The sequence below is a fragment of the Coturnix japonica genome, chromosome 4 (genome assembly GCF_054131305.1).
Source record: "Coturnix japonica strain WE chromosome 4, WE-NBRP24, whole genome shotgun sequence".
Classification (NCBI taxonomy): Eukaryota; Metazoa; Chordata; class Aves; order Galliformes; family Phasianidae; genus Coturnix; species Coturnix japonica.
The window spans coordinates 57,585,132-57,597,300 of NC_140666.1; the positions used below are offsets into that span (position 1 = coordinate 57,585,132).

Sequence of the window (12,169 nt, forward strand, 5' to 3'; positions counted from 1 at the left end):
CCAGCATCTTTGTACTGCAGCTCCAATGATTACAGAGATTGAGTACAAAGGTACAGTAAGCTGCATATTCAGCTTAGGAATAAAACCAAAAACTTGTCTTCAGAAGTGGAGCATCGCTGGAACAGAACAACTTATTACTTACAAGTTCAAGTGTATTGTGATATAGGTGATATCTTCACATTTCTGAGCACCTTGAAGCTACTACAGTATTTTTACAATGATTTTAGCAAAGTGATTGCTAATTAATACACATTTTCCAGCAATTGACACCATTCAATCCCCCTGCATTTCTGAAAGGCAGTTCCAAGGCATCTTTGAACAAGAACATATATGACCAGAACTTAATGTGTAATATGGGTCAAATCAAAGGGAACAAGCCACATTGTTTATCCTATATTACAGCATCAAATATAAACCTAAGTCTGTACGCGCAATATGTTCCAGGAAACTAGAAGCAATCACCCCAAGACAGACATTAGGTTGTATGTGGAAAAGACAGGTACACCTGAGTTATCGACTGGACTTCGTGTAGTAACAAGATTAAGTGTCAACAAAAAGATTTTGACATAGAATCACAGAATCACCCAGGTTGGAAAAGACCTTGAAGATCATCAAGTCCAACCACAGCCTAACCATAGTACCCTAATTCTAACAACCTTCTGCTAAATCATATCTCTGACATGCTGGGCTTTCTGTTTCACTGGAGTTTTTATGCAAGTTCTCTGGAGTCAAAAGCTGTTTAAATGTTGGGTAAAAAAAAAACACAAAAACCTCAGGAAGTTGGTTTGAATATTCATAGTTGTAACAAAACCAACTTGTTGGTAGTTTAAAATTAACTCCTCTAGTCAAATAATTAAAATGACAGCTTTATTTTCCAAGCAGAGCTTTCTCAAGAGAGATCAATGGAGAATTAGCTGTACACTACTGCAAGCACGATAAACTCTACAAATGGCAGAAAGAAAAAAAAAAAAAAACAGAATACGTAGCCTCTGCATCTCCTGGAAGACTAAGGATCACTGCAAACAGTCCTTGCTTCAAAAGGCTTATTCTGTAACAAGGTCTGGTCTGTAGAACTCCCTGAGGATGAACTCCTAACCGGAAACACCCGAGAAGCACTTGGCGTCTCCTTGCCTACAATTTACTACACTCAAAAACCACTTCCTCAAAGAACTTCAATTTTAGTGTAGATCCTTTCTGTTCTCTCCATAAGTTATTCTCAGTTCTGTACACATGTTCTACAGTCTTGTATTAGAAACCCAAAAGTGTCTTTATTGCCAGCGAAAGTAGAAGCTGTATATTACTAACAAATATATATACAAGCCTTATGCCTTTTTCCATTGAGATTTTTATCCCAGTGAAACATGAGATACAACGTTTACCACTATTCCCTAGTAACTGCAAGCAGCCAAATACCAGCACAGTAGAAACAGTAAGAGCCTAACAGAACACAATGCTTGTTTCCTGATTTCAGATTAGTTACAAAACCAAAGTGCAACTTTTATACGCTAGTTAAGATATGCAGCTCTTGCATAATTTCAAACAGTAAAATGTCACCAGCTTTCTTTAATTATCCAGTACTTCTGCATATCTTTCACTACTTACAATACAGCAATTAAGTTCTGTACAGCTACCATCAACTACCATATATAGAAAGAACCTTGATAACTTATTACTCAGTAATGTTGTTACTCTATTCAAACACTGCATTAAAGAAAAGCATATGTGTATCAATATGAAAAAAGCTCCACGAGGCTATTGTTTTTGAAACAGGTTATACTTACTACGTCTACAGAGAAGTTTCACACTTTAAGCAATGAGACTGTACAGTTTGTGTATTTCTACAATCAAAGAAAATATTTCCTACAAACATCTGTTACAAATGACATTAACTCCAAACTGTTTCTACATACAAGAATGATTTAAAGCATAAAGGGACAAATGCATGATGATTTCTTAGAAAAATCTCATTAATTATTTACCTTCAAAGCACAAAATATGCACGCATCTCCCTGGCACACGTGTCCAGTTAAACCTCTCAAACTCCGTCGAAATATGTCAAGCTGCCATAAAACCTATGAAAATAAAATTGCACAGAAATTAAATAATGTGATCCAAAGGTCCTTCTTTCAATGAAGTGACATATAATAGATAACTTTTTTTGCTTTACATAACATATACACCGTGAGAGCCAAGAGTGCTATGTGAATGAACATCCTTTTCCATTATCTGAGCAAACTAGGTGGTTTGCATTCACTCCTCTTATAAAACACAGATCTAATTATTAAACTTCTAAAATGATGGTACTGCATTTGTGTTGGGAAAACAGCAGAAATGCTCTTTAGGAAATGAGCAGTAAGCTAAATAGCATACAGGGACTGCAGTAGTCTTGTGGATTTATGAAAGAGGGAGAAAGCTATTGGATCTACCTTGTTTTTCGTCCCTCCTTCCTCCATCATTTCTTTCAAATAAAAACAACGAAGATATAGAAACTGAATTCCTATGTAAACTGTGAGAAGTGTTTCATTTTGCTCTCTTCCTAAAACAACTGCTGAAATAATTGGCTTTTCTACAAATCAAAATAATCCACTGGTGCTTTAACAGTTTTAAGCTTCAACACTTCATTTGTGTAACATCAATTTGGTTGCACTAACCACGTTGCTTCAAGCATTTACCGTCTTAGTCACACAGTTGATGCGGTGGTTCACAAAACTGCCCAGAAAAATAAAAGCATCAAAACTGGGTTATCAAAAGGCACAGCTACACAACAGTTACAAATCAGAAGAAAAATATTTTCAGTAAGTGCCAAAATTAATTAGTACTTGTTTGAAAGTACTTGTTTGAAAGATGTTAGAACCTCACTTCTGAAGGTTGAATGAAAGAAGGAAAAGAAAGGAACACATTCCTCCTCGTAAGAGGGCAGTCACCATCAGCACCCACCATTTCATAAACAGCAGCAAGTTGTAAAGTGGTAGGATTGTCTGAAGCCATAACTAAAAATGACTTAGGGTTTAATTTTAGGCCACCCTAGGGGAAAATACTGAAACCGAAAAAGAATATAGGTCAGGCTGTTCTCACTAAAAACAAAGCAGCAAACTCATTCTGCTGAATCTATCATACGTTTTTGTTTTAAGCATACATTGATACCATATTTACCTGATTTGTGTCTCTCTCTTACCTGCTATGTTTAAATCTACACAATTTTTAAGACTTCATGGTAGGGGTGTTTTTTTATTTGCTTGTTTTAGGCTTGTTCATTTGCTTCAGTTTTTTCCTCTTTTTGTTCGTGCATCTTAAAATACGAAGTCTATGCCTCTATTAAGACCTTTGCCAGATCAGTAATTAATTTATTTTATTTGAAAGGACCATATCATGAACTATTCTAACTTGCAGACAACCTGGAAAGGCCAGTACTGCTCTGTCATAGAGTTAATTAGGTCCCCATACTCCCCGTTGTAAACAGGCTTGTGAAAGACCAATACTTATTGTGCTAATGTTACTGTGCTATTAAACTATTCTTTAGAGATCTAAACAGGCAACACGTTCAATTACATTCACATAAATACAGGACAGTATGTAGGCAAATACATTCAAGAAGCTGGTCTTTAACAGCAAAATGCTGTTTATCTCTTTGATATATCTCCTACTTCCATAAAACATTCCTAAGATTAGAAACATTAGGAACAAGGCTTTCAACTGCATGTGCATCTTCTGATGTGCCCCAGTAGCAATTCCACACGCCAGTTCTGAGAAAGCACTACTGGAGTATAAACAGTATCAGATTTAATATTAATAGTTGGACTGGTTTAAAAAGAAATGTGCTGTAAGTTCTGCTGGGTCATAAAAACACTACATTTCACAAACATCAGTTTTAGAATTCAAACATCAATTTTTATAATTATGCAAAATAAACTTCCAAATTCAGAAGGAAAGTTTTCCTGACAATGTATGCAAACAATGTAACGTGCTGCCATTTTTTGGCAAATTATTTAACACTCACAATCCCTTAAAATCAAATGCTAAATAAAACTACTTCCACAGTCTTCTTTTCTTTTATAGTAGCCACCTTTTTTTTCAGAAAAGTGTGTTTCCAAAAAGACAGCATTCTGTCTCATTTAGTATCATTAAAACGTTTAATAACTTGGGAACTATATAACACCACTGGAAAATGTGCTGTATTTTCCTGCATAACACACAGACAGCGGAAAAAAAAAAACAGAGCAGCATTTCTGAGAAAAGTCCCTTCTATAACCACCAAAGATGCAACAAAATGAGAAGTGCTCAGTAAATCAAATATGTACTTACCTGAACAGCACTATTAAGGAAGCAGCTGTTCTGTCCTGGTTCATTTAATAAGCCTTTTGTAGGTGCCAGAGACAATATACTTCCAGGCTGATAAACTTTTCCAAGGTTACCCCCAGGTTTTCTTAGAAATTTCACCCATGCCATTATTTTACAGTCTTTATAATTGCACTGTTCACACTTAAATATTTAAGGATATGATGGATCCAAGGCAAAGAAGGTCCTAAGACAATTGCTCTGAAGCCATGGTATTCCATTCAACACTGTAACAGTAACCATTCAGGGGTTTAAGCCCTTATTGCAGTTGTAGCTGTCAGTCATCTATGAGGATCAGTCAGTCAGCTGAAAATCTTCTTGTGGCTGTATTTTAACCGACTTTACAAATATAAAAAGGAATATATACTATAAAAAATATTCTGTCCAGTCAAGGTTAAAATACGTTACTAGAGTAAAAGTTCTTATTAAGGATGTTGCACAGTAACCAACTTCTTTCAGAAATATCAACAAAGTACTGCTATAAATCATGAATTGTGTTGTGTCATGAGTTTACACGGGCATTATACATCTATTCCCCAACTTCCTTCCATCTTGCTACTTTTAACTGCGATCCACAAAATATAATCCAGTTTAGAAGATTCCATGTTTATCTCATTCTTTTCCCAGTGAATCTGAAATAGGAAAAAAAAATAAGAATAATATAAATAATATGAGAATGGAACTGTTTTAAACTGTAAAGACCATCTAAATAAAAAATTGCAATGATGGCTGAAACCAACCCCAAAGTAATTATAACGACATATTTGAAAAAAGTGAAATAGTGAAATACAGCCTCTCACAGACAAGCTACTCATCTTAGATTTTACAAGCATGTGAGATATTATCAGTTGATCATTATACAGCAGAACTTGCAGCATTCCCACTATAAGAGCAGCATTCTAAAACAAGATAAACACCGCAGTCCAACAACAGAATGTAAGTTGGAAGATGATTTCACAGGTTCAGAGCTACCAACAGCCTACTCGTGTCCAGCAGTTCTACTGCTTGCAAATACCGTACGGCTACAACAGCACTGAAATGCACCACGTGACTTCCAAAAATACTGCAGAAGACTTGCACCTCTAACACCTAATATTTAAAAGAAACATTTACACTTGCTTGTATTATTAAGAAGAAAATCAATAACTGGAACCTAACCAAAAGTCCCTTTTGCCCAGCACATAATCAGATGTTTTCTGTTTGTTTACTGCTGTTACTCCATCTCACCCGTAAGTAATTTGATTTAACAATACTGGAAGTAGTAAGTGCGATTTGTGGCGGCACTGAGCAAAGAGTCTGAAATCTAACTGGAAACTGACCTTGACAGAACATCATGGGATAACTGTGCTTTCCTCATGTTCACTGCAGTAAACCCAGAAGGAGGAAAAAACAAGATGTAGCAGATAATCGTAAACACAGACCAGTTTAAAATCTTACTAGAACCCTAAATTCAAGGGACTCTCTCTTTCAAATCCTACTTCCATGTGGAAATCACAGTGCTACACAGCGGAACAGCTAGTGTTCTACAAAGAAGCAAACTCAGGTGAAGGTACGAATAAAGCAAAGACGAGGACAGAAGAAGATTAAAAGCTGTGTGAAGCGAGGCATGCAAAAGTCATAACAGATCTGCACAGAGCAAGTAAATGAAGAACGTACTTTCATAAAATATTTTCATTGAAAAGCTTCACTACGGTGTATTAATAAAAACCAATGTTCACTATAATAAAGTTAAAGAAAGAGGAGCCAATCCAGGATGTACAATCACACACACACACACTTATACACACACGTATCGCTTTATATACATATATACATTAGGAGCCAGTATCTTGAAGTGAAAATGCCTGGTAAGATGAAGCACCACATGGATCAAAGCCTCCTACTGTTCACATAGAACTGTAACTTTTAATTCCTAAACAAATAATTACAAATTTACATTTAACTCTTTCAACTGCCAAAATTGTGTGTCCCGGTGGCGCAGTGGTAGGAATGCCACTTTGCAACACCAGGGCCCGGGTTCGAATCCCCTGTGGCGCAAGTGGTAGAAGTGCCGCTCTGCTACACAGAGGCTTGAATCCTGGGGGTTGAACTCAATGATCTCTAAGGTCCCTTCCAACCCACACGAGACTGTGATACTGTGATGATGATACCAATGCGATGCCACCTTTGAAAATAGAATCAGTCTGGGTCTGACCCACAAACGTTAGGCTTGCTATCAGTGTATCCCAACCAAAACTACCTGACTTCTTAATACATAACATCTCCAAAACCACTCCAGCAGAGGGGAATCCATCGGCACAGATGATTCAGCTTTCCCGTCCTCTGCTGATTGCAGTTCAAGGTCAATATTGCTCAGCCTACAGCAACGGAGCAATAGGGGAAAAAGATAGATGGAAAGTAAAGTAGGTGCGTGCTGTTTAATTTCACATCCACAGAGCTGCAAATACAAACCTTTACCAACTATCACACCAGGTGAACACACAAATAGGTTTGTAAGTAAAACGATATACTGCAGAACACATGCATTGTGCAATTTTCCATCCATTTTCCAGAAGACTGTTGTGTTATAGCCATATAACATGACCTCTTTCAATAACCCCACAACATCAGGACACCTTCCCAGAGAACTTTAAATGCAGCATTGGGAAAATCGGGAGTGACTACTTCAAAGTTATACAACCTTCTAAAATTACTCTCTCTGTATTCTTTAAATCACATACGCCAAACTAAACAACTCATCCCAAACAATTCCAATATGCAACAATTAAAAAAAAACACCCTAAACTAAAAAGGACACAGCAGATAGCTCTTCCATTTAAAAGCTCTCTGCAATTATACTAAGCTAGACATCATACAAAACTTGCACTGCAGTCCCTTTGTTTTATTAACTATTGTCTTCCTCCTCCAGAAGGGTCAGACTTAAACCAAGGAACAGAAAATAGCTGTGTAATAATTCTACTTAACACAGTACTTAACAATCTCAGGCCACCGAGATTGCTCAGTCTTACTTTGGGGTGGGAAATCCCACTAATCTTCCTTTCTCTACTAATAACCTATATCAAATATTACATTGCATCACTTCTTATTCACTAGCGAGATGGGCATTGTAGAAGAGCTTTTCCAACAGTGCTATGAGCAATATAATTAACATTTGTCACACATTTACTTTTGCAGCCTCTGCCTCTCCCTGAGGAGGGGAAAGTTTATAGTACCATCATGTTGAGAAATGTAGATCGTGCATTCAAGTTTTTTGATCAAAGAAAGCCATTGTGGAAGATGCTGGCACAGACACATGCTCTGTAGTCACAGCAAACTTTGCCTGCTTTGGCCCATCCACTAAACATATTATTCCCTACCCTCAATGGAAGCCATTCCAAACATCTGAGAAGCTGCTGATCGACTCAAGACCACTGACTCACTTGACCTAAATTCAGTCTTCTCCAGGACTATAATTAGGAGCTGAATACTGTCCCTACATATCCATAGTAAGCTGGTGTTGCACTGAAGCATTTATAAAGGACATTTAAATTTCAGTGGCTAATAAGTTCTTGGGCTAACAAAGGTGTGAGTGATTGAGAATTGATCATAATTCATCCAACTGTACAGAGTCTCCAAAAAGTACAGCATTTCAGCAAAGCAGATGTTTCACACGATGTTAATTAACACGCTATGGAAGATTTTTATCATCTGGGATTCAAAGGAATATTCTTGCCTTTCAGATTAAAGGGACAAATTTTGGATGACAACTTTCAACCAAGGGAAAAAAAATCATGAACTTTTAAAGCAACAGCTGTTTATCAGCCTAAGTTCTTCAACCTTGCTCAGCTTTAGCAGCCGTTCCTCAGTCACCACCATTCCCCATCAAGCATGAGGCTGCCATTAGCTATGCAGACATACAGGACAAAATGCATTTCTGTCACTTAGCTTTATGGCTTCCAGAACAAGAAATGCACTGATCTGTAAAAATGCACATTTTCACCAGTTTCATACAAATACCCTGGGAGCTGGGAACTGTGGCTTGCACCATCTTTTCAATATAAGATTAACACTGCTAAATTAGCACAGAAAATGGCATAGTTACTACTTCACATCAACTACTTTTTCCAAGCACATTTGAGTTTAGACATCTGTCTCTCTTTTCTAGCCAGCTGCCTATTTCCATGCACTCTATAAGTGCACAATCATTGTTAGGACTTCTATACGTTCTGTTAAATTGTGTAGAGACCTGCCAATGGGTTCAGAAGTTGTTGACTGAGTCTGAAATTTGGCTGAAGAATCATCACTTACATCTCAGTCTCATTCTGCAATGCATTCCAGTGCATGGCATTGATGAATAGTGGCTAACTGCTTCAGTGCCCAACAATAAAGTTACTTTTAAGTAACAAAGTTTCTGCTGGAAGCTCACACCTCTACAATGAGCTTGGCACCATCTCAGTGATATGATGACTCTGGTAAATCAGTTTCTCAACTGATAATTTGTTAGAACTTGGGAGTTTAGATACATTTGGAAGGAATAATGACTAAGTGCATTTGAAAGGATAAAACATACTATGGAAAACTGTTAGACTTCAACATTGAGCTAACACTGTTAGGACATCTCCACCCCCCATCAGGATGAAGTTCATCAAAAATCCAAGAGCTTACGATCTGAAAATGTGAATGTTTTTGCCAGTTTAAAGCGTGACATTTAAAATCATCAAATTTCATCAACAGATCAAAAATCTTTATTTATAATATATAAAAGCTACCATAAATATAACTGTACTAATTTGTCCCCATTGTTACTACTGTGTTGAACTGTATGTGACAAAAGATTTCACTTTTTCTAATATACTTCTAATGCTCCTAGTGGTCCTTAGCTTTTGTTTGTCTCCAAAAGCCCTCAAATTATATGCTTATAAAAAGGTAGGTGCTGGAATAGGCTCCCCAGGGAGGTGGTTGAATCGCCATCCCTGGTTGTGTTTAAGAGCTGTTTGGACGTGGTGCTCAGGGATATGATTTAGTGGAGGGTTTTTAGAGTTAGGGTACTGGTTAGGCTTGGTTGGACTTGATGATCTCTCCAAGGTCTTTTCCAACCTGGGTAATTCTATGATTCAGTATTTGAAACATCAGATAGAGCAAAAAACCTTTCATTACTAAGAGCACATACTCGCAAGACATGATTTGCAACAAGAACATTTCTAAAACCAATTAAATCGCATCTCCGGCTGTGCCAATTAGCCCTGATTTCATGGGGTAACGGCAGGCACAGCAGCAGTACTATTGGGCTGGCACATTCCTTCTACCTCTCAACACTGGCTCAGAAAGTCCCCAGGAGACAGAAGCGTTATTTCACAGCCTTCTCTCTTGAAATACTTCCACCCAAAGTCTGAAGACTTTAGAACCAAACTTCTATTTTAAATATCTCCATTGTCTCTCCTCTTGCCCACATCCATTTAGCGGTCCCTCAAAAGCTACATCACTGCTCTGTGATGTCAGACTTATTCATATCCTTTCAGGATGGGAGAATCAGAAGCGTAGATGCTATCACAGATGGCTCCTGTTAAAAGCATACAATTTTTTCTTTAAACTGTTCCAATGAAAACTTTCCTGTTTGCATCTAAAAGAAAACAACAGGTTCACAGCAGCATCTCCCAACTGTCGCAACTAGGAACTGACTTTAGAAACAGCCACAATGGCAACACTGAGGAAAGATCTTAAAGACAAATTCCCAAGACATGACACGAGCCAGCATTTACAGTGAATCATCAAGCATAGAAACTCACACTAATGAATGCAGATGGAGAAGTAGGACAGAAGCAGCAGAGAAGGCAGCAGAGTGTCTCGCCTGTAAAAAATGTAGAGCCCAAATGCCCTAAAGCAGCAAGTTATCTTTGAGTTTTCTCATACGAGCATTCCTCCCTGCTGAATTCAAGTATCAGCATATGTTAAATACAAGACCCACCAAGGTACCGAACCAACCTGAAGGTGTTGAAACCCCCAGAGTGCTATTCCTGACTATCCTTCCTCACTGACAGCTCACGAACACACGGAGACACATTCTTAAACACAACAACAAACTACAGAGATTTTTGTTTGACGGCTTCTCAGTCATTTCTGAAGTGTTTTGTTCTCTGGAATGTTTGATAATTACCAGATGTGAAAAACATCAAGTTTCTATTTCTTGCCCCAAAGCTCGCTTTCTACAACCCTTCTTCCTCAGCCCACGCAGCTTAAACACCAACAAGTCCATAACCTTGGTACAGCTTCAGCACATCAATGTTTCACCGTGCCCTGCCAAAATCCAAAGTGCTTCCACTGCAGCCAAAAAAGCATTTCTGAAGAAGCTTTTGAACAGGCTTCACTCCTGTTGCTGTGCCCCTCAACTGACACAGATTTTTACTGCATCCAGCACCAATAACTGAGGAAAAACCATACAAGTGTTGCAATCGAGACCTTGGAAAACAATGTAACTGAAACGTGACAGCACTAACATTGACCCTGAAGCCTCGTGGATCCCACAAACAGACGATTCTTCCTGCTGTACACCATGTATCCTTTATATCTAAAGATTCTGCACTATCAAGTTTGGATAGTAAAATCAAGTACAGTTTTGGTGTTTTTCCTATCAGCATCTCACCGGTCCAGGGTAAAAACTTTTTACAGAAGTGAGTTGATATTAAAAATCCTGACAAACAGTAACTACATCCTACATTGCAGCACTGTTAAGGTAGAAGATCACTTGTTCTTTCTTTAGAGCAACGTGCATTCAGATCATAACAAACTCTCGCTGTTTCCATAGCCAAAGTCATCACTTCACGAGAGGACAACACGGGGACAACAGGAGAAGGGGCTGCACATCAGCAGTCCGGCACAATCCATTCACACGATCCAATATTTGCTCTTATAAAACCCCAAAACTTCAAAGCAAAACACGTGCAAAACAAGGGGTTAAAAGCAGACACATAAAACCCACACTTACTTCGGGAAGAGAAAAATACGCGCTGAGAAAACAAGGTATCACCTCTGGAAAGTATCTTTTAACGTATTTGCATTGAAAATCAAAGCAAGAGACAGTCGGAGCGACGGATGCCGAGCAGTTTGCATGCAGCCAGACACCCACCTGCACCCGGAGCGCTGCTCGTGCGGCTGCAAACGCTGGGAACTGATTAAATTTCACCGAGTTCCACGCTACCTGCACCGGCATTTCCTGTTCCAAACACTCCGAAAACACTCCGGCGGAGCTCGCTGACGGGCATGTGACTACGGCGTTAAACATTAACTTCTGGCCCTCAGCGAGACAACCCCCGAACTCAGCCCGTCCCGCGCGCGGTCCGCGTACTGCTCGGAGCCGAATCGAGCCGTGCCGGCCTAACGCCGCTTACACAACCCGCCCAGCGGGGACAACGCGGTGCGGAGCGGAGCGGCCGCCGTTGGCCCCGGGCTGCGTCCAGCCGCTCCGCACCGCTGAGCACACGGCGGTTCTACCCCTCACAACGGCCCCGCGCGGGACGGGACCCGCGGCCGCCCGCCGCCCTCGGGCGAAGCAGCCCCCGCACAGCCCGCCCCATCCCGGCCGGTGCGGGCGAGTCCTCCCACCCCTCCCCAGCTCGGCTCCTCCGGGGCACCCCCCGCCTCACCTCCCGTGTCCGGCGGCACCCTCCGTAGGCTCCTCTCTCGCCCCCTCCCGGCGGAGACTCCAGCCGCCGCCCCGCCCTCACGGCAACTTTTGCTCCCCCTCCCGCCGCCGTCCCCTCCTCCGTCTCCCCGCGTCTCGCCCTGCGGGGCGGCGCGTGCGCGTGCGCCCACCCCGCCTCGGGAGCCGCCTCCGCCCAGCTGGGCGATGCGCACGCGC

At 40.2% G+C, this 12,169-nt stretch overlaps 1 protein-coding gene across 4 annotated transcripts in view; it reads right to left on the bottom strand.

Moving 5' to 3' along the window:
• The window catches only part of USP53 (ubiquitin specific peptidase 53), a 34,643-nt gene extending 22,536 nt beyond the window's left edge, over positions 1-12,107 (bottom strand). For 2 of the 4 annotated variants that reach the window (XM_085546930.1, XM_085546931.1), the window contains exons 1-3: positions 11,955-12,093; positions 4,303-4,967; positions 1,980-2,072 (exon numbers count right to left, since the gene is read on the bottom strand). Coding sequence is in view for 2 of the 4 variants with exons in the window: in XM_015861901.2 (XP_015717387.1) it covers positions 1,980-2,072; positions 4,303-4,446 (237 nt within the window). In the remaining 2 variants the exon portion in view is untranslated. The other 2 variants (XM_015861901.2, XM_015861902.3) reach the window with 2 other exon arrangements.
• Positions 12,108-12,169: the final 62 nt, after the last annotated feature.